The following is a 23,896-nucleotide window of genomic DNA, read 5'->3' as shown; positions in this document are numbered from 1 at the left end:
CATAAGCTGCCAATACTTGCTGTTGAATCTCAATATAATACTAGTATTAATATGTTGCATAACTAGACAGTCATATAATTCATGCAACAGCTGAAAAAACAGTTTTATTAAGAGTAACCCAAATCAATATCGGATCGAATCAAAGCGTGATAATCGATTCTGAATCTTAAGAATCGGAATCAAATCGATTCTTGATATTTGAATCGATCCCCAGCCCTATTTTTCGCGCTGCAAACCTTACAAGTGTTGAACTAGTTGAACTTGAAGCCTAAAATATTACGAGTCCTACAACATCAGGATCAGTTGGAGTTCACCTTCCTCCCTCCAGCAGACTTCTGATACATCTTGTTTCTTTGCAGGTACAAGCGAATGCGACGGCAGCACCAGAAGCAGTTGATGGGCCTGGAGAACAAGCTGAAGGCAGAAATGGATGAGCACCAACTTAGACTGGACAAAGAGCTGGAGAATCAGAGGAACAACTTCTCAATGGAAGCAGAAAAACTGACCAAGAAGCACCAGGGTATCCAGGAGAAAGAGGTGAGATGGTAGTTTGGGATGAGAAGAGAACCTCCTGCAGTTTTCATACTTTGCGTGTTCAAGAAATTCCCTCTTCATTTTCTCTTCACTTTAAATTATTTCCAGACGAAGGCAACTTGTACTGAAGAGAAGAAGTTCCAGCAGCACATACTCGGCCAGCAGAAGAAGGAGTTGACCAGTCTGTTAGAGTCCCAGAAAAGACAGTATCGGCAACGCAAGGAACAGCTCAAGGAGGTGCTTCAAAGATTTATCATGTCATCCTATACTTAACAAAAAAAAGAGGGAGAGAGATCTGAGATCTTCATTTCCCAGCTTTAATTTGTTTGATGGCTCTCCAATTCAGTAAATACTGGACTTATTTTTTAACTTAAGGTGTTATTTGTATTGTAGTAACTCTACAGAAAATGCAATGGTCGTGGTATTACATGCCATTAATGTCATGGCAGTGTAGCTAAAACTCTCCACATTTTTCCCCCACACTAAAGGAACTGAATGAGAACCAGTCGACACCAAAGCGAGAGAAACAGGAGTGGTTGGTCCACCAGAAGGAGTGTCTGCAGCAGCTGCAGGCGGAGGAAGAGGCTGGCCTGCTGCGGCGGCAGAGGCAGTATTACGAGCTACAGTGTCGCCAGTACAAGAGGAAACTGCTGCTAGCACGCCACAACCTGGAGCAAGATTTGCTCAGAGAGGTATTACAATTTAACTTTGTTCAACAAATATTTCATACGCATGAAAATCTGCACTGTGTAAAAAAGTGACCCTCTTTCAATTTCAAGGTTTTATATACAAAAAAAAAATCATCTGGTGCCTCATTTATAAAGCTTGCTCGCACAAAACCGGGCTTGAAAGATGCGCACGCCACCTTCTACGCAAAGGTTGGGATCTAAAAAAAATAAACCGAAAAATGTGTGTATCTTTACGCCAACCCTGACCCTCGCGCACGAACATTTTGAAGATATGGGGAACTGGCGACGCAGACGGTGAGGTGGTGAAATGAAGCCAGATTCATGTCATACTTTTAATGTCATCACATATCAGACTTATAGATCCATGTACACCCAAGCCGGTGTTCTGCCGAGTTGTCCTACCTCCGCGAATCGTCCTACCCGTAGGATGAAATTATATACTTCTCTGCCGAGGTGTTCTACCTCCGCAGAAAATACTACCGTACGATCCCCGTTTCTTTTTTTTCAAAGGCTTTTTCGTGCAAATAGACGATTTAACAGCAGGAAGTCAGAATGTGCTTCGACATAGATCTATGTGTACGATGCTTCGGCGGAAGAAGAAAAAAAAAAACGTCAGATCACGCTTCCACATAGATAAATGTTGATGTCTATGTGGAAGCGTGATCTGACGGGGTATTTTCATCTGTCAAATCATCCTACCTGCATTTATCTATGTGGAAGCGTGATTTGACGGGAACGCGCAAAATGTAGGGGTAGTGCTGAAAAGTAGGGGTAGTGGGTGTATTGGGACTGGGCCTTTGATCCACTGCAGACAGATCCACTGTTATTATTGTCGCAGCAACTGTCTGCATTCAGAGGAGGAGAGATGCTATGAGACAAGAATGATCTGTAAGAAAAGTTGTTTCCAGCTGGGTTTTCTGCACTGAAACTTCACAGCAATAAGATTCAGCTGGGTCTTTCTGCGTCTGCATGAGTTTTCTCTGGGTACTCCAGTCTCCTCCCACCACAAAAACATGTTCTTTCAGTTAAATAGTCATTGTAAATTCAGTCTAACCATAAGGCACATCGCATTATATGCCGCAATATCAATGAACGGGTCTATTTTCATACATAAGGCGCACCGGATTTCGGCCCATGATAAAACGTATATAAAGCAAAACAAAACAGTCGGGTAAGAAGAAACTTTTTTTAACTCATTCACAATAACTCAGAATATCGTTCAGTTGTAACTAAAACAGAAAAATACTCTCACATTTTAAATCAGTCGTCGTCCTTGAATCCACAAATAAAAAGTGTCCGAGGAAAGCGTCATACTACATCGTTGCCAGTGATAGCAGACACCTGAAGTTAGTGTGAGGTTGGAACAACGTTTGATTATAACTGGATTATGATATAGATTTGAAAATTGGATTTATTTTAAAAACCTAACTTTGGCTTGACATCTAATTATGGTAAGGTAACATTAACTTGATGTTGGGTGATGTGGCTAGCAGTGCTACATAATAGTTAATCTGATGTTGCAACCCGTATCCAACCAAGGACTGACTTTAATGTGTCAGCTCAATGGTCTGACCATCAATCAAGCTGAGCGGCTTTGTTGCTCCCAAAGTTACTCATTTTGAGCACAGTGTACCACATAATATTGGTTCGACATCAGTAAGCACAACAGAATTCATACATAACACGCAGCTGATAAGGCGAACTGCCGGTTATAAGAAAAATTAAGGATTTTAAGCTCGCCTTATAGTTCGGAAATTGTGGTAAGCTTTATTTACATTAACTATAATGTAATTTGATTGATGGGGCTAATTACAGGAAGAAAAAAATAGAGTAGGAATAATGAGGTCTAACAAATAAATAAATAAATGGATTTGATTAATGTGTGTGGCAGTGGGAGAAAGCCGCCTGCGCTGTGAAAGCCCCTTGAGTCGTCCTCGGAGTAGAAAGGCGCTATATAAGCGTGTTGTAACTGTAATGTGGATGGAGTTCTTTTCTGATACAGAGCCGAAACACTGGTACATGTGGATATGTTTTATTATAAAAGGCATTTTTAAATGAATGTGAACTAGTGTGGTCACAGCATCACTTGGCTTGTGAAATGTTAGGGTCTGTGACAGTACATTTAGTAAAAAGACTGTGCAAATATGGTCTGTTTTAGAGGGATTTTTCAGGAGAGGGATTTTGCGCAGTGCAGAATGTAGAAAAGAAGCCTAAGAAAACATCAAAAGAGACTGAAACTTAAAGGTATGTGTGACACGGCTCTGTGGAGGAAGACCGAGGATCTGTGAAAGGGGAAAAACAAATGTGAATTTGCTCAAAAGAGTTTATCCAAAATTCCGTATCCAAAGTACGGAGAATGTCTTGAAAGACATCCAGAAGTTGTTTCAAATAAAAGAAAATAAACACAAACTCAGGGGAATATGCAATTTTAAAAAAACAGCATGTACGAACAAACATCAAAACCCATTGTGTATCAGTGAAGGGAGTTAATCTGTGGAATAACTGTAAAGATGAAATGAAATCATGCAATTCACTAAGTAAGTTTAAACAAATCTTTAAAATCAATACTCTTTATGGATACAAAACAGAAAATGGACACATGAACTGACAGCCTGACTTTTTCTTTTCTGCTTTTCTTTTAGAAGTTGTGTGAAATGAAGAAATGTTAAAAACAGAACATTAGAAGGGGTAGGACTAGAACAGTTTTTTGAAACTTCATCCTACACTCTTTCAAACAGGAAATATTTATCTACGTATAGATTTGTCACTTAAAAAAAATAAAAAGAATTCTGAGAAAAAAGTCAGAATTCTGACTTTAATCTCAGAATTCTGAGAAAAAGTCAGAATTCTGAGAAAAAAGTCAGAATTCTGACTTTAATCTCAGAATTCTGAGAAAAAAGTCAGAATTCTAGGCCACTAAAAAAAAATAATAATAATTCTGAGAAAAAAGTCAGAATTCTGAGAAAGAAGTCAGAATTCTGACTTTAATCTCAGAATTCTGAGATTAAAGTCAGAATTCTGACTTTTTTCTCAGAATGAGAAAAAAGTCAGAATTTTGAGATTAAAGTCAGAATTCTGACTTTTTTCTCAGAATTCTGACTTTAATCTCAGAATTCTGATTCTAATTTTTTTCGGTATATACATTTTATGTATTCTGATTATTTTTTTGTTTTTGTTTTAACCTGTTTGAATAAATAATTAAACGAAACAAAACAAAACGAAATAATAGAATAAACCTGAAACTTTTGTAGCATGGAAAAATTCACTTTGAAGTTTTAAAATTGGCATTAAAATATTTGGGAAAGACTATAAATATCTTATTTGTTAAACAGTTTACTGTAAAGATAACAGTTCAGTTTTCAGAAATTAAAATTAAACTTTTGTCATCTCTTTCAAGTAGTAGCCCTTTTATTCATTCCTGTCTTGCTCCGTCTCTGCTTCCCTTCTGTAGGACCTGAACAAAAAGCAGACCCTGAAGGACTTGGAGTGTGCCATGCTGCTGCGTCACCATGAATCCACCCAGGAGCTGGAGTTCCGCCAGCTGGGTTTGGTGCAGCGCACGCGGGCCGACCTGATCCGCACACAGCACCAGACGGAGCTCACCAACCAGATGGAGTATAACAAAAGGCGCGAGCAAGAGCTGCGTCAGAAACACGCCGTGGAAGTTCGTCAGCAGCCCAAGAGCCTCAAAGTGAGTGAGAACACCCAGATGCAGGGGTCTCCTGAGGAGGGAGAGAGGCCAAGCAGCGGCTGGGACAGCGAGGCTGTAGAGGTGGAGGATGAGGGGGATGGAGAGTTAGAAAAGGAAAACAAAAATGTGGTAAAGGAGATGTATGATGCTGGTGATGAGCTTGATGGAGCAGGAAATGATTACATTTTTAGAGAAGGCATAGATGAAGTGGAGGGAGATGGTGACTTTGCAGTTGAAAGCCCAATGGAAAATGATGGCAGGGATGATGAAGATGAGTGGAAACTGGAAGACGGGGTTGAGATAAGGGAGGTAGAAGGAGTGCAGTGGGATTATGAGGAAGTCCACAGTAAAACTTTGCATGCAGACATTGATGAAGAGGAAGAAGAGGGTAGGGGTGTGGCGGATGGCTGTCCATCAGAGCACTTCTCATCCCTTTCAGCTGAAAAGAGACGCCCCCACCAGCGAAATACTGATGAGTTATCAGAGTTTTACTTCCCCGACACCCCAGACGAGCTGGAGCCTGGCCCCGTCTCACCTCGTCCCAGCCCTCCCCCTTCACAAACTTCCTTCCCTTCACTCTTTTCTCATGCCATCTGCCTCCTTCTGTCCCTCTCTGCTGCTGCCCAGCCCTCCAACCTCACTTTGCTGCTGCTCTCCATCTTCCTCCTCTCCCTCCGTCGTTCACCACCCCTCCCCTCAGTGGCCTCTCTTATCCTCTCCGCTGAACTTGCTCTTTTGGCTCTCTTTTTCTCGTACCTCCTCCTGCGATCCTGCTGCTCTATGTCCTTCTCCACTTACCTGTCACTCAGCCTTTGGGCTTGTGTTCTCTTCAGTTTAGGACTCTCACTCAGTTTGGGGATTTACTACATCCCTATGATTCTGATCTCCGCTTCCTTCCTCAGCTCCCCCTCCCTCTTCCTTTCCCTTTACTTGGTTGTGGTGTTGGTCGTCCGGCCAGCCCGTGACTTCTTCCAGCACGCACCCCGAAAAGTTAACCGTCTGTGCATGCGCATCCTTTTCCGCCTTCCCCGTCCCCTGTTTGCAATGTGCCAGTCAGTCCTGGGTGGCGTGGCTGAGCGTAACCTCTATGAAATGTTTCCCAAAGCCGGCCGTAACTGGGGTGTCCGCCAGTCCAAAATCCCAGTTCTTCTGAAGAGTTTGCCAGTGCAGTGTCGGCCTCGCTGCAGTAAAACTTCTCACATGGGCAAGGGCCTGCTGTGGTTGAAGCGTTTTAGCGGGCGTCCCCTCGGGGTCCTGGCAGACTTTGCTAATGCTATAGTTATGAAAGTGGCCAGGCAGGTCATTAAAAAGCTGCCACTCAGTGTTCGAGTCAAACTCCAAATGCTGGGCCTTTTGAAGAAGGAGATCCAGAGCAAGTTGCCCCAACTGCTCCCTCGGGAAGTCAGAGAGAGGAGGCAGGAGAGGAGGAGAAGGGAGAGGGAGAGACAGAAGAGGGAAGAAAGAGAGAGGATGTTTCGTGAGGAGGTGAGGTGGGAGTGTGGGCTGAGGCGAACTTCATCTGGAAGGTTTGTCAGAGGGAAGATTCGGCCGTGGAGATAGATGCGATTGAAGTATAATGTAGTGAAGTATGCTGGTGATATGTGAGCTTGAGCCTGACCATGACCATGATGCTCTGCATTCCATCGTTCAACCGTTGTCTCTTTTTGGTTTGGGTCCAAATGTCTCTCTCCTGTTAGATAATTCCCAAACTGGTTTGTGGTCACATTTATTTAAAACAAGCCTTATTTAAGTTGCACACGAGGATATGTACACACGTGTGCGTTGGCTGAAAGGGATTTTGGTTGTCAGACGTGCACATGTGTGCACACAAGCCATACTGTAGAACTAGATGGGTCCACAGGCTTGATCCACAGTTGCTGTACCAAACCCAGTGAAGTTTCAACTTATTATTATTTTGCTTTTTGTAAAAGTTCCTTGAAGTTCCTTTTATTTGTATTGTTTGACAAATATTTTTATGGTTATTTTTGAGACCGTTTTTGTGCAATCTTGTTTTTCTTGTAGTGGACTTATTTCATAGGGTGCACTTTTTCTTTTCTTTTTGGTTTGTTTTGGTTATGTTTTAAGTGCCTGGAACAAATATGACAGTGTTAATTCCAGCTCCATGGATAGATCCACTCCTCTGTTCTGAATGCTGTGAAAAAGGAAAAAGGAATTCCACTTACATCACCCTGAACACTAGCTGTCAGCGTAAAAGTGCAATAAATACCTGAGTCACAATATCGTGGACCATAATGTTTGAAGCCAAATGAAAAACGTTTTTATTCGACTCAAGATAATCAGCTTAAACGTAAAGCCTATCACGATAAACTACCGTACAATAAATGTACCTACTATAAATTCTGGGTAAATTGGCTATACATAATAATACTGTTTTTATGTTAGCTGGTAAAAACCATCTTTTAAGTTCTAGTTATTTTATTATATTGCGCTTTATGCAATAATCTTATGATTTACCATGTAAACATTTCCCCCATCGAATGAATAAGTGCCTACTTTAAACTTTTTGCACAAATGTTTGATGTGAAGTGAGATATACAAGAATAGAGAAATCAACTATATGAAAAACAGAATATGCCTTAGAGTAGTGAAATATAATATAAAAGTTATTTAATATTTAGTGTAATTTTTAGTAAGCCATACAGAAGATATTTTGAGGCATACAGCAACAAAGACAAAAATGACTAAACTACTGAATGTGAATATTAAGACGGAGCAGCTCCCTATCAAGTCGTGAGAAAAACAGAAATATCCGTAATAAAAAGTGAAATTTATTTGTTGCAGCCTTCACTTAAATAGATGTTTTCAAATGTGCTTGTTACCTAAAACCAAAGATAATCACTCAGTCATAACAGCGGACACAAAAGCAACAAATCCTGTTTTGACTGGCTGAGACCAAAGAATGCACATCGTTTTTAATCATGGTTGTTGCTTGAATAATCGATTATCAAAATTTTTACACGTCAACTCGGCTTTCGTTAAATATCACAAAGTGCTGTTGGAAGTTCACTCGATTGAGACGAACAGACGTGTAAAGAAGTGAGTTGCTCATGTGCAGGGTAAAATCTCTGCGTGGAAAAGCGCCCGCTTAGAAATGCAAATGAGCAGGGAATTAAAAAGCCTTGTTTCAGCCATTTCTGTGGTAGAAATACTCAGTCTTAATTGTAAAATCACCCAGGGGAAATGAAAAAGTAGGCCACGGTTTTTATTTTTTTATTTCCAGTTGACCTGCTTTTTAACATTCAAGCTTTAAAGGAGGAGTCTCCAGCAGACGTTGTTTGAATGTAACTTGTATACCGTTGATTACATTTGTGTTCAGTTATGACCTGCTCCTCTGTGTACGTTTACATGTTGCATTCTGTTTTGTTGCGACACTGTCTGAGTGTTTGAGTTTCCACAGACTTGTATCACCTGAAGTTTTTTATTTTATTTTATTCCATTTTATTTTTTTTAACTTAATTTGTGCAGTATTTATGCAACTAGTACTGCATTGTGCTTAGTGGACATTTTGTTGTCCTCTCTCTCATTTTAGCTGCATGGGTCTTGGCGTACTGTACGGCAGTGTGCATGCAAGCATAGAAAAAACATTTTGTCATACTTAGATTTTTTTCTTTACAGAAAAATAAATTTTTGTGTTGAAATCATTGTCTTGTCTGGTTTTATGATTTTCCATTTTTGGCACGTCTTCATTTGTTTACATTCCTATTTTTTGTTTTGTCTAGAGATTTTATGCAGAGATTTAATTTTCTTTATCCAGATTCCTCCTTTTGTCATCGCACATATTTGTTGTCATCCATCCTTTTTGTCCATCATCCTCCAAACAAAATACAACTTCTGCTATTTCGCGGTTTCTTTTTATTGCTTTATTTATTGTAATCCTCGTTTTTACATCCACGTTTTATGTTCCGAGCATAAACTGGATATCTTCTACATGAAAGTAGCTACTGGGACTTTTAATTTGGGGGGATTATTTTCTTTAAATGTGTAAAAAGTTTAAATTATAATTATTACATACTCCTGTTAGGATATTTTAGGATAACTACCTTATTTACCGGTAAGTAATGGGGATTTAACATTTCTTTGTCCAAAAATTAGTTCTTCCCAATAAGAACGCTGTGTCTGTGTCAAGAGATTTTTTTTTTGCTTTTTTATTTTTATAACATTACAAATATTGTGAAGCCTTTGCTTTAGAGCGGTGTGTTAAATAACAAGAGGAGCTTGGAGCGCAGTCCTCTGTGTTTGATGAAACTCAGTCTGGTGATTTCTATCAGACAAATGATCACCCGGAAAACAAACCTCTGACTTGTCTTCAGCTGATTAGATGCCTGGAACTATGTTTAACCTCTGATTAAGGATGCCTTCAATCTTAAAATAGCTTTTTTTGTGGTATTTGTAATTTTATATTGATCTAAAACACAAATTAATACTATCAGAGTTCCATTTTTTTTTTCTTTTAACTACCACAACTGACAGAAGTTGTTCAAGCAATAAAAAACCTGATGGATTGAAGGCAAAACAAAAGCTAAATGAAGCCAAAATGCTTCATCACTATGGAAGCATATGAGGGACTATATTCAAATTAAAATGCATTTGCGGAAATGTTTTTCATTTTAAGAATGTGGCTGTATTATTTGAGTCAAAAATTAAATGGATAATATATAATCCGATTTGCATCTTAATTTTCGTATTCAACACTGCTTATTCTTGTACTTAATTAAAATGAAAAAGAAAAAGACATTTGAGATTCAATTTTCAAATCATGCCTCAGCAAATGGTTACCAATATTCAATTTTAAATCTAAAATTTGAAAATGAAAATGCATTTCCAGAAATGCTTTTTCATTTTAAGAATGTGGCTGCATTATTTGACCCATAAATCAAATTAATAATATTTAATCCGATTTGCATTTTAATTTTCGTATTCAACACTGCTCATTCTTGTACTTAATTCAAATTAAAAAGAAAAAGACGTTTGAGACTTAATTTTCAAATCATGCCTCAGCAAATAGTTACCAATATTCAATTTTAAATCTAAAATGTGAACATTAAAATGCATTTTAATTTAAATATAGTCCCTCATATGCTTCCATACATCACTGCAGGTGTGGTTCAGTCCAGTATTTGAGTGAATTTTTGATGTTTTAAAATGAATTCTTTTAACCGAGTTCTTCTCACTTTAAAGTTACGTGACCAGGAAAAAAAAAAGTTGATTCATCTGGAAAAAGAACAACTAAATAAAGTTGATGTGAAGATACAAGTAAACATAGTTTATATATAAAAAAGATGTCTTTCAGTATTTTTTGGAGGACCTCTTTAAAGCTTCTCCCACAAACACTGATGAACAACACAAACCCAGGTCAGTTTCACTTTCATTCATTGGGTCTTTCATGTTGAGGTTGGTGCTTGTATTTTCTTCTTTCTTTATTTTCTCTTTAACTTGAGCTCTTTAGCCCAGCAGCTTGCATCTCTCTTTTCTCCCCTTGCAGTCCAAAGAGCTTCAGATTAAGCGCCAGTTCCAGGACACCTGTAAGATCCAAACCCGTCAGTACAAGGCCCTGCGCAACCACCTGCTGGAGAACACGCCCAAGTCGGACCACAAGGCGGTGCTGAAGCGGCTGAAGGATGAGCAGACTCGTAAGCTGGCCATCCTGGCCGAGCAGTATGACCACTCCATCAATGACATGCTGTCCACACAGGCTGTGAGTAAGGCAAGGAGACATCATTCACTTCACACTCGCACCGCACCACTGCTGTCCTTGGCTCGGGGTCTGCCCTACCTGCTTCCTGCCTGCCCGCCTGTCCACCCGCTCACCGGCCAGCCTCCTCCCAGTCCCTCAGTGTTGATGTCCACCTGCACTCACACTCAGTGGTGGACAGTAAAGGAGTAAATTTACTTGACTACTGTACTTAAGTACATATCCAGAGGATTTGTACTTTACTTGAGTATTAGATTTCTTTGGTACTTATTACTCTTACTTGAATACATTTCCAAGACAAATATTTTTACTTTTACTCGAGTAAATTTCTAGGAAGGCTGAAAAGTACTCGTTACTTTCAGGTCTGCTCTTTTTTCTTCTTCCCTAAAATCCTATTGGACACAAGCTGTTTTTGTCAAAGGAGGAACCTATCACAGTGCACGCTCTCCACTGGGATGTACGTAAAGCGGAAATACGTCAAGCCTCCTCAAAACGATACCGCCAAAGTAGCCTGCGTTTGTCAAGACCATGGATGTAATATAGAACAAGACAGAGCCGCAACAATGGCGTCAGGAGAAGAAAGACAACCCACTGAGTAGTCTGAGTCGGGACTTTCACAAAATCCTTGGCCGTATCTTAACTCAATGTTTGAGTTCGACCGAGTAAAAAACGAGGGCACAGACAAACCACTGACATTTATTTTCAAATGTTTATTGTGTCTGCCGAAGCAGAACTACCTCTCTGCTTTCAACAACTCAACATCGAACTCTCAGAAACAAGAGTTAAAAGATCCTTAAATTAATTTAGAAAAAAATATAGTAATTTACTGATGTGGAAAATAAGAAATTTACTCTTACTCTTACTTTTACTTAAAGTAAATTTAAAAGCATTTACTTTTGGATACTTAAGTACCTTTAAAAGCAAGTAGTTTTCTACTCTTACTCGAGTAATATTTTGACTGAGCTACTTTTACTTGTAACGGAGTAAATTTTGACCAGTAGTATTTGTACTCTTACTCAAGTACTGGGGTCGAGTACTCTGTCCACCTCTGCTCACACTCCCCCACTTCTACAGCTAATGACCCATCCTGTCCTGTGCAGCTCATCTTTCACAACACGGTAGCTCCCTAAACGTTCTGGATGGATTAATCATTCTCCATGGTGGGGCATGTGAGGACATCTGGAGGATTGAAGGATAAATCCTAAAGTGCAGTTGAACGGCAGGTTAAATACCTTATACTAAGAGCACTTACACTCATAATACCACAACAGTCAGGTTTTATCTTTGAAGATAAAATAAAGCATTGCACTCCTTTTTAAAATTTGTCATTTCTAAAGGAGTTCAACATTTTACAAAAATAAAATGTTAACACACTTTTTAAAAGAGTAAAACGTGTAGGTTTTACTCCTGAGAGTTACACTTTCTACATATACATTCCTCCATCCCTCTGAAATAGCCCCATAATTACCTCTAAGCTTGCATGAAGTACATTACATTAGGCATGGGCGATATTTTACCGTTCACGATATACCGTCAAAAAAATTTCCAACGGTAAGAATTTGTCATAAAAACGATAAATTCCCGTTGATGATGTTTTTGTGTAACAAACATGGCGGAAGGCGGATCTGAGAGCGAGGAGCTCGTCGTTAAACGAGGCTCCAGCTCTGGAACTGGTTTGGATTTAAAAACAGTGACGAGGAGCAAACATCATCTATTATATGCAGAGTCTGCAAGAACAGAAGGAAATTGTTGTTACATTTTGATATAACGTTTGACTATTAGGAAAAAAAAATTCAATAGTATCTAATTTGTGGCATGTTCCAACCACAGGTTAATTTGCACATTTTATTTATATTAGAAGAGGTCATCACTGATTGGATTTTATTTTCAGTGAACTTTTATTTATTTGTCCTGTTTCTTTATTTATCAAGTTGTATTTTTTTTCTACTTTGTGATTTTATAAGCTAAGAACTTGTTTTGGGGGCTCCAAAGACTGAATGTGGTGATAGATTTATAGTTAAAAAGGTGGAGTTGAATTGGTATTTTTTTTAATCGTCATTTTTATCGTTATCGGGATAAAAACCAGAAATTATCGTGATACATTTTTTAGTCCATACCGCCCATCCCTACATTACATATATAAATGTATATGTATGTGTGTCAGTTATTGCAGCTTTGACGAGATAAAATAAGTTGATGTATTTCTCAGACGGGGAGGGAGGAGCTAGCTCTCTGGGTTTTGTTGATGTTTTGTTTAAACGTTACCAAATGTGATGTCATCCAGAAATCACTTACCCTACATTTCTAAACTGGCATTATGGGTCAGAAAACTGCTGCCGAAGTCTGATATCAACTGAAGTCAGCTTCCCAACAACAAAAGTTGAACTGCTCAGGAGATGTTAAAGTTAAAAGGTTAGTACTGAAAGTCAAAAAATCATCATCTTTTTATCTGAGAGGCAAATACAAGGTTCAGCCCCCTCCCCATCCCACAATAGCTTTGATGCAACACCTTAAATGCTTCTCAGGGTTGTTCATAATACTCCTGCGAGGACAGATCCTGACCTTTTGGCAATAGATGGCAATAGAGGAGATGGTGCAATAAAACATCTCTGAAGTGACATAACCGTCTGTTTGATTTAAATTACCTCAAACCACAGTGTGCCACATAAACCCAGTATCCATAAGCCAAATCCCCACTGTCCTTGTTTCCCCTGTGTGCACATCCCATCACGCTGGGGTGTAAAATCTGGAAAGGTTTACTAAACACTGATTAATGTCAGAGGTAAAAAAGATATTTTGACATATTTAAAGGAATAACATTTGCCCAGTCAATACATGACCTATTATTCTGTACCCTGGAGTCACACTATATCTCTATTTTCTAGCTGAATGGCGATACTCGATATATATCGATATTTTTTCTGTGCCATAATTGGGGTTTCCCCCAAAGCATTATAGCATAGCATCTCTGTTAGCTTCATTTTTCCTGAGGCAAACCCTTAAAAAAACAGTCAGTTTTAATACAAAGCCTCGTGCCAAATGTCACACAGGTTCCTTTATTAACAGAGGTCTGCACAATATCAAAATGTATAAAACAAATGAAATAAAAATAAACTGCCTGCATATATAGAATAAAAATGCTTCTTGAATAAAATAAAACAAATATCCCTTTCCTGCATAACAATTAAATTAAAATACACTGTGCAATTAATACAATGTAGACATTAACAGGCAGACTTTTCCACTGAGGTTGACAGTTGTGCAAATAACAAAACATTTGTGCAAATCTCAAATAAAACATTCAAGTCAATTTGTCACAAAATAAGCTATATCAAAATCATAAAAATCATTAAAATTATTTATTTTTTTTAAATCGATATAAACGATATTGTCTCGTACCATATCGCGTTTGAAAATATATCGATATATATTAAAATCTCGATATATCGCCCAGCCATATATATATATATATATATATATATATATATAGTGAACTGGATGTCAGTTTTATCGTCTTAAATCCAGCGAACGAAGGTACACACACTGTTCAAACTTGTATTGCTCAGACAATATTTCCCCATCTGCAGCTCACACTCCTGTTCCTTCTTCTGCATTCTTCTACATCTTCCCTCTCTTTTCCTCATCAGACCTTAAAAACCTTCCCTCCTCTCACCTTGTAAACGGAAAGGGAAAAAAAAAACCAGGTAAGATTGTCCGTGCAGTTGAGCTAAATGCATTTTTCATCACGCTCCCTCCTGTTTCTGCCTCTCAGCTGCGATTGGACGAGACCCAGGAAGCCGAGTACAAGGTGTTGCGGATGCAGCTGCAGCAGGAGCTGGAGCTGCTGAACGCCTACCAGAGCAAGATCAAGATCCACACCGACACGCAGCACGAGAGGGAGGTCAAGGACCTGGAGCAGAGAGTGTCCATCCGCCGGGCGCTGCTGGAGCAGAGGGTTAGCACTCTTTAAAAATCACATACCGTATTTTCGCGACCATATGGCGCACTGTGTGGAAAGGCGCACCCTCAGTTTTGTGTGTCATTTTTGGTTTTAAAACACACATACGGCGCACCGACCCAAAAGGCGCCGTCTACGGAGACGGAGCTGCACAGACACGCGTTGCAAAACACACACACGCGCTAAAAATACAGCAGAAGCAAAACTTAGTTTGATATTTTATTTCACTTTTCACATCAATCAAACCCTTCAAAGGTTCATATTCTGTTTCTGCATTAAAGAATTTAAAAAAACCACCGGGTTGCTGCACAAACCTGTCTCAGCCATTGATCATCTCCTCATCCATCCAGCCCTTTTCATTTCACTCTGGCTGGAAAAGTCTCTTTAGGGAACGCTTTTCTTTTAAAAATCCCGACCGCGGCGGTCCCGGGTCCCGCTCCCCGTTCGCTCCCTCGCGCTGGACCGGGTCCCGGTCCGCCCCCCCCCCGCGCTGGTCCCGCGGCGGTCCCGGGTCCCGCGTCCCGGGACCCTCGCGCTGGACCCGCTCACACACACGCGCTGTCGGGGAGCCGGTACCGGGGTTTGTATCCGACAGGAGCTCCGTTAATTCAGCTGCGCCAGTCAGAATTTCCAGACCTGTCTCAGCTTCTTGATCATCATCATCCCTTCATCCAGCCCCCTCTTTTCATTCACCCTTATAATGACTCCGGCTGGAAACCTCTTATGCAAAGTTTTTCTTTTAAAAATCACCATAAGTTTCTGTCCATCAGCTGCGCCAGTCCAGCACCACATAGCCTACATGAGAATCTGTGTGTCGCGCCGCGAATACACACACGCGCATGTCGGGATCCGGTACCGGGTTTGTAACCGACAGATTTGGCTGCAAATCTCGGAAAGTGAAGCTGATCTGACCTGAGACAGACCCCAGAAATCTCTGCTCTTAAAGCGGCCGGGAACCAGGTCATCGGACCCGCTTGGGGAACCAGGAAGTCGGCTGCAGCAGCGACCATCACCGCGCTGCTGCAGCCGCTGCTTTAACCGGGGAATGTGGACGGTTCCGACCGGCCGGCGCTGCAGAACACTCACACACAAGTGTGCTTATTTAAATAGAGCGGAGCAAAACTTAGTTTGATTGTATTTTATTTCACTTTACACATCAAGCAAATCCTTAAAAGTCTTCATCATCTGTTTCGCATTAAACAGCTCAGTGGATGGTCTCATTCAGCTTCACCCGCCCCCTTCTCTTTTTACCTTCTCATGGTGGCCGACCTGACATTACCGTAATTCAGGTAATAGACACGGCGCACCGTTTCTTAAGGCGCCCGGCACATTTAAAAAAAAAAAAAAAAAAAAAAAGTTGCGCCTTATGGTCGCGAAAATACGGTAAATGAAAGAAAACCCCCTTATAGTTGATTAAACTGATCCAACTGCTGCCACTTTACACCAGATATTGATCGATAGTATACAGTATGTCAAATTTTAGTCAAGAACTGCAGCACTTTTAATCTTGATTTACTTTAATCTGAATTTTCCTGACTTTGCCATTATATTTAATGGTAATAAATTAAAAAAAAAATGCTTGGGTTAACGGGTTATAATACTAATATTTCATGCCTTCATGGCCACGCACTGCTGCAGAACTTCTTGTCACTTTCTGTTTGAAATACTTTGTTTAAGCCACTGTCTCGTTAAGAAACCCCACCCACTCAAATCCCCAGTTTGCTCTTATTGGTCAACTTGTTGATTTTTATTTTATTTTTTCAAGAGGTGGAGTTCTGAGCAGTTCCTACGGGACCCGGCCATGTCGGTCAGCAAGCCAACAGTAACATTCCCACTGCATGTCAATCAAAATTAGCTTTGCTGCCTGCTCCATCAGTCAAACCCTGCTGAAATATCTGCAGGGCAAACGTGATACATTTACAGTGGAATATACCGTTTCACATGTTGACAAATCAAAAGGGACCGTCCCGTTTAGCCAACGCTGGGTTAGTATAAACAGATGGTTGCTTTGCGAAGGGCGGTAGCATGACGACTACAGATCAGGAAGTGATAACAGCTAGTGATTGGCTGAGCCGGCTGCCAATCAATCATACAAGAAATAAATGTACTGCTTGAAAAAAACTCACCCCCCTCAGAGTTGTCATGAGTGTGAAATCAAACGATTGAGACCAAAATGTTTTTTTTGAACCAAGATGTAAATATGTTTATTTCTGCTCTAAAGTTGGACAATCAATGGAGATTGATTCTCTTTCTGAACCATCCTCGATCGGTCAGTCGAAGAACTCCAAAGAATCTTAATCGTGCATTAGCATCAATGTGGAAGTGAGATGGTTGGCACGTGTTTGAGGCTAGCAGAGCTAGCAATAAGTCATATATTTTGCAAATGTGTTTCATGATGATATAAAGCAGGGGTGTCAAATTTGCGGGCCGCGAGAAGTTTCCAACGTAAAAAAACGAAATGTTAATTTACTAAAAAGGAAGGCATAAATAATTGCCATGAATCGCAGCATATCCGATAATATATTTCTTCTACAAATCCATCGTTATTCCACAAAGAGAGCAGTTTTCGACATTTCTTTAGTTTTCTAGAATGCATTTGCCGATTTTATTTCTTTGTAGACGGTCGTTTATTTTTATTAACTGACTACTATTATATATTTTTGCAGGAAAAATATCACTGCTAAAAAAGATGATAGAAGATATTTATTCGGAGAATTTCATTTTTGAATACGAGGATAGTGAGAAAGTAAAACAGTTAAAAGAGAAGTGCTGACTTTTTCGGCACACTGGTGTAAATATCCGCGCCAATTTTTAAAAATAAATACACTTAATTGTACTGGAAAAATCTCTGAATCACAAAGAAACACTCTCGGATGTAATAAGAAAGATTTTGCTTTTAATTGAATTTCCTATAGAAAAGCGAAATATAAAAAAAGCATACTTGTTTCAGAATCAGAATCAGAAAGGGGTTTATTGCCAAGTTTTCACACGAGGAATTTGTTATGGGGATTGGTGCAACACAATACAAATATAAAAACAAATATATAAGAGATAAAATAAAATAGAATGAAATGTATACACAATAAAAAGTATAGACAGTAAAATAAAATGTAGACCGGAAATTTACAAAATGAGGTTTTAAAGTGCCGGGTGAGTCTGTACAAAAGTGACTTAGCAACTTAGGATAGGTAAAAAGTATAGACAGAAATGTACAATGAGGTTTGTAAAGTGCCGGATATGAGTCTGTGCAAAAGTTACAGGATTGGAGTTTTTACGTTAATGTAACGTAGAGTGGGATGGGGGGGCAGTCCGTGGTAGTCGGGGGGGGGGGGGAGGGGGGACCGGGGCCTTGTTGATGAGGAAGGCTGCAGACGGGAAAAAACTGTTCTTGTGGCGTGAGGTTTTGGTCCTGATGGACCGCAGCCTCCTGCCAGAGGGAAGAGTCTGAAACAGTTTGTGTCCGGGGTGGGAGGGATCTGCTGCAATCTTTCCTGCACGCTTCAGGGTCCTGGAGGCGTGCAGGTCCTGGAGAGATGGGAGATTGCAGCCAATCACCTTCTCTGCAGAGCGGATGATACGCTGCAGCCTGCTCCTGTCCTTTACAGTGGCAGCAGCGTACCAGATGGTGATGGAGGAGGTGAGGATGGACTCAATGATGGCCGTGTAAAACTGCACCATCATTGTCTTTGGCAGGTTGAATTTCTTCAGCTGCCGCAGGAAGTACATCCTCTGCTGTGCTTTTTTGGTAAGGGAGGTGATGTTCAGCTCCCACTTGAGGTCCTGGGATATGATGGTCCCCAGGAAGCGGTGGGACTCCACAGAGTCTGCTGGGGAGTCACACAGGGTGAGGGGGGCAGGTGGGGCTGCGTTCCTCCGGTAGTCCACTATCATCTCCACTGTCTTTAGAGCGTTGAGCTCTAGGTTGTTCTGACCGCACCAGGTCACCAGCTGGTCCACCTCCCACCTGTAGGCGGACTCATCACCATCAGAGATGAGTCCAATGAGGGTGGTGTCGTCCGCAAACTTCAGGAGCTTGACGGACTGATGACTGGAGGTGCAGCTGTTTGTGTACAGGGAGAAGAGCAGGGGAGAGAGAACGCAGCCTTGAGGGGATCCGGTACTGATGGTCCGAGGGTCAGAGACATGTTTCCCCAGCTTCACCCACTGCTTCCTGTCAGACAGGAAGTCAGTGATCCACCTGCAGGTGGAGTCAGGCACGTTCAGCTGGGAGAGCTTGTTCTGGAGCAGAGATGGGATGATCGTATTAAAGGCAGAGCTGAAGTCCACGAACAGGATCCTGGCGTAGGTTCCTGTGGAGTCCAGGTGCTGGAGGATGAAGTGCAGGGCCATGTTTACAGCATCGTCTACAGACCTGTTGGCTCTGTAGGCGAACTGCAGGGGATAAAAGTATCTTACATAATTAAAAAAAAAAACAAGAAATTTCAAGAAAAGATCCTGAAGAAATATATTTTACATAATTAGAGTGTAAACAAATTGCATATTTCCTTTAATATTAACTAAACTGATATTGGATTATATAACAATAGTAAAAAAAAGAATTAGAAAAAAAGATTTCGCACCGTTTTTGTTATTTTGAGCGTGTGGCCCGCGAGAAAAAAATTGGTCAAATCCGGCCCGCCAAGCAAAATGAGTTTGATGAAAGAGAAGGATAACATAAAGAAGGATAACATTTGAAGACTACTAAAACCGCATTTTTGACAGTAGAAGTGTCGGTCATTGTGTGGGGCAGAATAACTTACATTGGACACTTAACACAAAAAAACTGAATGCATGGTCTGTCTTGTTTCATGTCCTCTCTGTTAGATTGAGGAGGAGATGTTGTCCCTCCAGAATGAGCGCTCAGAACGCATTCGCACTCTCTTGGAGCGACAAGCCAGCGAGATCGAGCACTTCGACTCTGAGAGCCTCCGCCTGGGCTTCAGCAACATGGCGCTGTCAGGCATCCCCAGCGAAGCGTACCCCAAGCAGGGTTACCCCAACGCCCTGCCCTCCAGCTCCCGCTCCGCCGGCCACTGGAGCCACGGCGTGCACCAGCAGAGCACGCCCTCGCAGCAGCTCTCCCGCCGCAGCCACAACAGCAGCAGCAGCAGCGGGGTCAGTGATCGCAGGAGCGAGTCGTCCTCCTCCTCCTCCGCCCACATCCTGGGAATCCTGGGCCACGGGCGGGACGGGAGGGAAATGCACCACTCGTCCCGCTCGTCCGCTTCCTCCTCTTCTTCCTCTTCCTCGTCGTCTTCCTCCCACCACCAGCGCCACCACCTGCCCCAGCACTACCACCACCAGAGCACGCCGCAGCTGTACCGCGAGCGGGAGAGGGATCGAGATCGAGATCGAGACCGGGAGCGGGAGAAGGAGAGGGAACGAGAATGGGCCGGAGTGCGAGGTTCCGGCGGGGATCTGGCTCACCCACACCCTTTACCTTTCTCCCATCACCTCCCCTCACGCTCCTCCTCCCAGTCCCTGGCCGTGTTACCTCCCCCTCCGCCCGCCCCGCCCTCCATCTCCGGCCCGTCCTCGTCTTCCTCTTCCTCTTCCTCCTCGCAGGGGGGGATCTACGGAGGTGGCGGGCTGGGGGTCCGTGGAACCCCCAGCCTGATGGCCCTGAGAAACAGCCCCCAGCCTCTCAGGAGGACGGCCTCGGGAGGGGGCCCTGGCGGCGCGGGGGGCAGCGACGGCGTCCTGAGCCGAAGCACGTCGGTCACTTCGCACATCTCCAACGGTTCCCACCTCTCATACTCTTAGAAAGAGAGAGAAACGACCAACGCGGTGGCGGCGGCAGCGGGGCAGGTGGGGGACGTATTTAGGAAGGTAGCGATCACAGGTTGCATCTCAGTACTATCAGCTTACCAACTTTCTTGGTTTCCTGGAAGGATTTCAATTATTAGAACTGCTGACGGTTTAAAAATATCACTTTCTCCTCTTAATGTACAGACAGTCAAAGATATGAGTGAACTTCAGCAGCAGAGAGAGGGCGAACTGGCATTACTGAGCTGCACCCGACCTCTTTAGACTCAGGGTGGGTAGAAAGGGTTTCTCCCATTCTCACAGGTAAAAAGAGAGGGGAAGGAATGTAACCACCTGTCATAGCACTGGTTTAAGGTGATACTAGATTTTTTTTTAAAGTTTCCGTTCAGTGTTTTTAACTTTATTACCACATGTATGATAGTGAGTTAGGATGTGTGAAAGGGGGGAACATTTAGCCTTTATTTCCTCTCACAGCTGCAGTGACAGGAGGGCAGCCGGGTCTTCTTCTATGATGTTCTTTGCTGGAATGGAGAAAGAGAGAGGACACGAAAGGAAAAAAGGAGGATGACGTTGTGTTGAATCGTGTATGTAATTGTACGTAGTCCGTAGTGTCCAGATATTATCTCGCAAGCACTTGTAAATTGGAGCCCAGAGAAGGAAAAAGGAGGAGAATCAACAAAAAAAAAAGATGGTTTACTTTTTGCCTCGAGCCTGCTGGCATTTGGAGAACACTTTTTATTGATTTGCAACTTTTTTTTTCTATTTGTATTAAATGTGTAAAAAGAAAAAAGAACACATGCATACACACACAAACAAGTTGCTTGGAAAGTCACCAATGCCTTTAAGGGGGTCTTAAAGGGACGTCGTGCCATCAAAATTTTTATTTGATGACTGCAGGATGATTTAAAACTGAATACAAATACACAGAATGTTTGTAAAGTCAAGAGACTCATAAAATGCAGTGAGGATGAGGAGAAAAATGTTTGTGTGGACATGTATAAATATCTTCGGAGGAAAAAAAAAGAAAAGAAAGACCTTTCTGGCATCCATGACATATTGAGTATCTAAACAACATAGGTGTCTACAGGAGTCACTCCAATGCATGAGATAGATGTACAAAAAAAGAAAAAAAAAATGTAAACATGATGGAACACATTGAAATGTACCGTATCTGTCCAAGTTTCACTGGCATTTAAGATCACTTGTCCCACATTTTTGATCTTTACTGTACATATTTATGGAACTATTAAAAGCAAAAATCAAATCATTTGGTTTTATAGAGTAACAAAGACAATGATAGTAATTTTGATATATTCAAAGGACTATTGAATTTAAGATTTAGAGCAACAACTCCAACTGCATTTTCTATAGGTGTCAGTATTACCATAACTAATCCTGGTGTAATTGTTGTAATCATGGTCACAATTTTCTTGCGAGAAGCAAAAGGGCCCACTTTTACTGTAAAAAAATGATAAAAAAAAACTGTTGCATTGTCAGGTACGGTGTGTCTACAAGGTATTAATGATTATTAATAAGAGATTAATAATTGTTAATTTATGTATGTGTGTCAAGTGGTAAACTCTGGTAATATTACCACTTCTTTTTTTTTTTTTTTAAGACAGCAAAACAACAGAATTGTAAGGCACGCTTGCAGTAACAGCAACACGCCACCGATGATGTAAACTCTGACCTCCTCTGGACTGTCACTGAAAAAAAAAAAAAAAAAAATTGGCCACTGGAATGTAAACACTGGTTTTCCTTTGTATTTATTTGTTTGTGACTTAAGGATTAATTTGATAATCTGACTGTGAATGAATGCGGTGTGCAGGTAAAAGTTGTGCAGAAGAAGTGAGGAGGGCGGGCATCGACTGAGCTGCTGCGGTCGAGCCCCCTCTGGTGCCGGCGCAGCAGCAGTGACCGTGGCGGCCCGTCCACACCCATCAGTGTTCAGTGATGCATGTGAGGCCCAAACCTTTATCTCCATCTGTGGGCTGCTGTTAATGTGAAGGACAGCAGAAGTAACAGGACATTTTTGTTGCTGTTTTATTATTATTATTATTATTATTGCTGTTATTATTTTAATTGGATAAAAAAAAGAGAGAAAGGATAATCACCTTGCTGTTTGTATGACTCAGAAACACCAGCTCAAGACAATTCCCTGTATAACTTACTACTTTATGCTTGGTTGGAATCTCAGTGCATGCATAAACTCCTTGTATAAACCAAGAATGACGGGTTCTGGGGCGGATTTTGTGTGTGGACATCGGTGTGGTTGTGCTTTCAGACGGGCTGTCGTCAATGTCATAGGACTGGGGTGGGGAGTGGGGTGACATGAAGTCTGGATTCCTGGATAACTCCTGGATGAAGGACGGAGACGGACGACTGTGAGATTTGCTGAGATTTTTCAGGGGGTTAAGATGCTTATTTAAACACTCACATCAAGCAGTTCCAAGCTTGAAGAGAGGAAGGAAGAAAGGTTAACACATGTACTGCAATTGAGATGAGGTGTTTTAAAAAGTAATCTAAAAAAAAGACAATAAATTGATATTAACACATTAACTTGTCTGGATTTATATCTGGGTCTCTTGAGTCTAATAACTGGAAATCAAATTGGTAGCTAATTTGATTGATTTTACTGATGAACCAAAAAAACCTCGGTCCCAGTTTCTTGAATATAATTTCTTGTTTTCTATGAGAAGAAATTGTTTTACGTTCTGGGTCTACTGGTGAAAAATGTTTTATTTAAATTTGATGTATTTTTTTTTTTGCAGGGTTGGCTGCTAATCATGTTCCACATACTGATTTGGCATAGTTGGGTTCTTTTAAACATTGGATGCCTTTCATGACAACCTTCCCCAATTATACAGGGAGCAGCACTTTAAACGGCAGGGACACTTTGGTACGTGACAGGGTTGGGGATCAATCTGCACCTTCCAGAGGAGCGGAACCAACTCTACCCACTGGACAAAGACAACACTAAACAAATAAACAAGTTTGACTTTAGGAAATAATGGATGGCATTTCCAGATTTGTTTAAACAAAATCATTTGAAAAAAATGATTGACGATTCATGAGCAAAAATCTAGTTAAACACAGCCCCAGACTATTTTAATGATTAGCTTCCTAATTTCAAGATTAACCACCTGATCATTTACCAGGGCAATGAGGTGCATGGCACAACTTTTCACACATACAAATAAGATTTTTTTTAAAACATAAAATAAAGGAACAGTAAGTGATTCTACACAATTTCTACCCTAAATATGTTTTCTCACACTCTGAACATCTCTCTAGTTAGCAGCCCAACCTGTGATGTCATGAGCGGCCTTTGCTCTGGCGTCAGGTCCTTCCTGTGCATCTCTGCTTTGGTGAGACTGGGAACATATTAATTCTGGGTTGTGATGGACGTTTAAACTGGTTAACCTTTCATCTCAACTTTTAAATTCCAGAAATGGGTAATTAACTATTTTACACACAATTTTTTTTTTTTTCTGGTGCCTGATTGTCTTGTGGTTTTATTCTTAAAAAAGGCACACCACTTAATT

General features: G+C 41.1%; 1 protein-coding gene across 3 annotated transcripts in view; it reads left to right on the top strand.

The window, feature by feature from the left end:
- Window positions 1-21,517, top strand: part of taok2b (TAO kinase 2b) — a 45,024-nt gene extending 23,507 nt beyond the window's left edge. For 2 of the 3 annotated variants that reach the window (XM_061709006.1, XM_061709008.1), the window contains 4 exons: window positions 360-537; window positions 643-771; window positions 1,023-1,226; window positions 4,675-7,246. In XM_061709006.1, coding sequence (XP_061564990.1) covers window positions 360-537; window positions 643-771; window positions 1,023-1,226; window positions 4,675-6,474 — 2,311 coding nt within the window. In that variant the 3' untranslated portion in view covers window positions 6,475-7,246. Of the gene's footprint in view, window positions 1-359; window positions 538-642; window positions 772-1,022; window positions 1,227-4,674; window positions 7,247-10,417; window positions 10,631-14,399; window positions 14,583-19,409 lie in introns of those variants that run through there. The other variant, XM_061709007.1, reaches the window with a different exon arrangement.
- The last annotated feature ends 2,379 nt before the right edge of the window (window positions 21,518-23,896 follow it).

Source organism: Cololabis saira, chromosome 19, assembly GCF_033807715.1.
Source record: "Cololabis saira isolate AMF1-May2022 chromosome 19, fColSai1.1, whole genome shotgun sequence".
In the NCBI taxonomy this organism is placed as follows: Eukaryota; Metazoa; Chordata; class Actinopteri; order Beloniformes; family Belonidae; genus Cololabis; species Cololabis saira.
The sequence above is the reverse complement of the archived record's forward strand: the minus strand, read 5'-3'. Positions and strand labels throughout refer to the sequence as shown.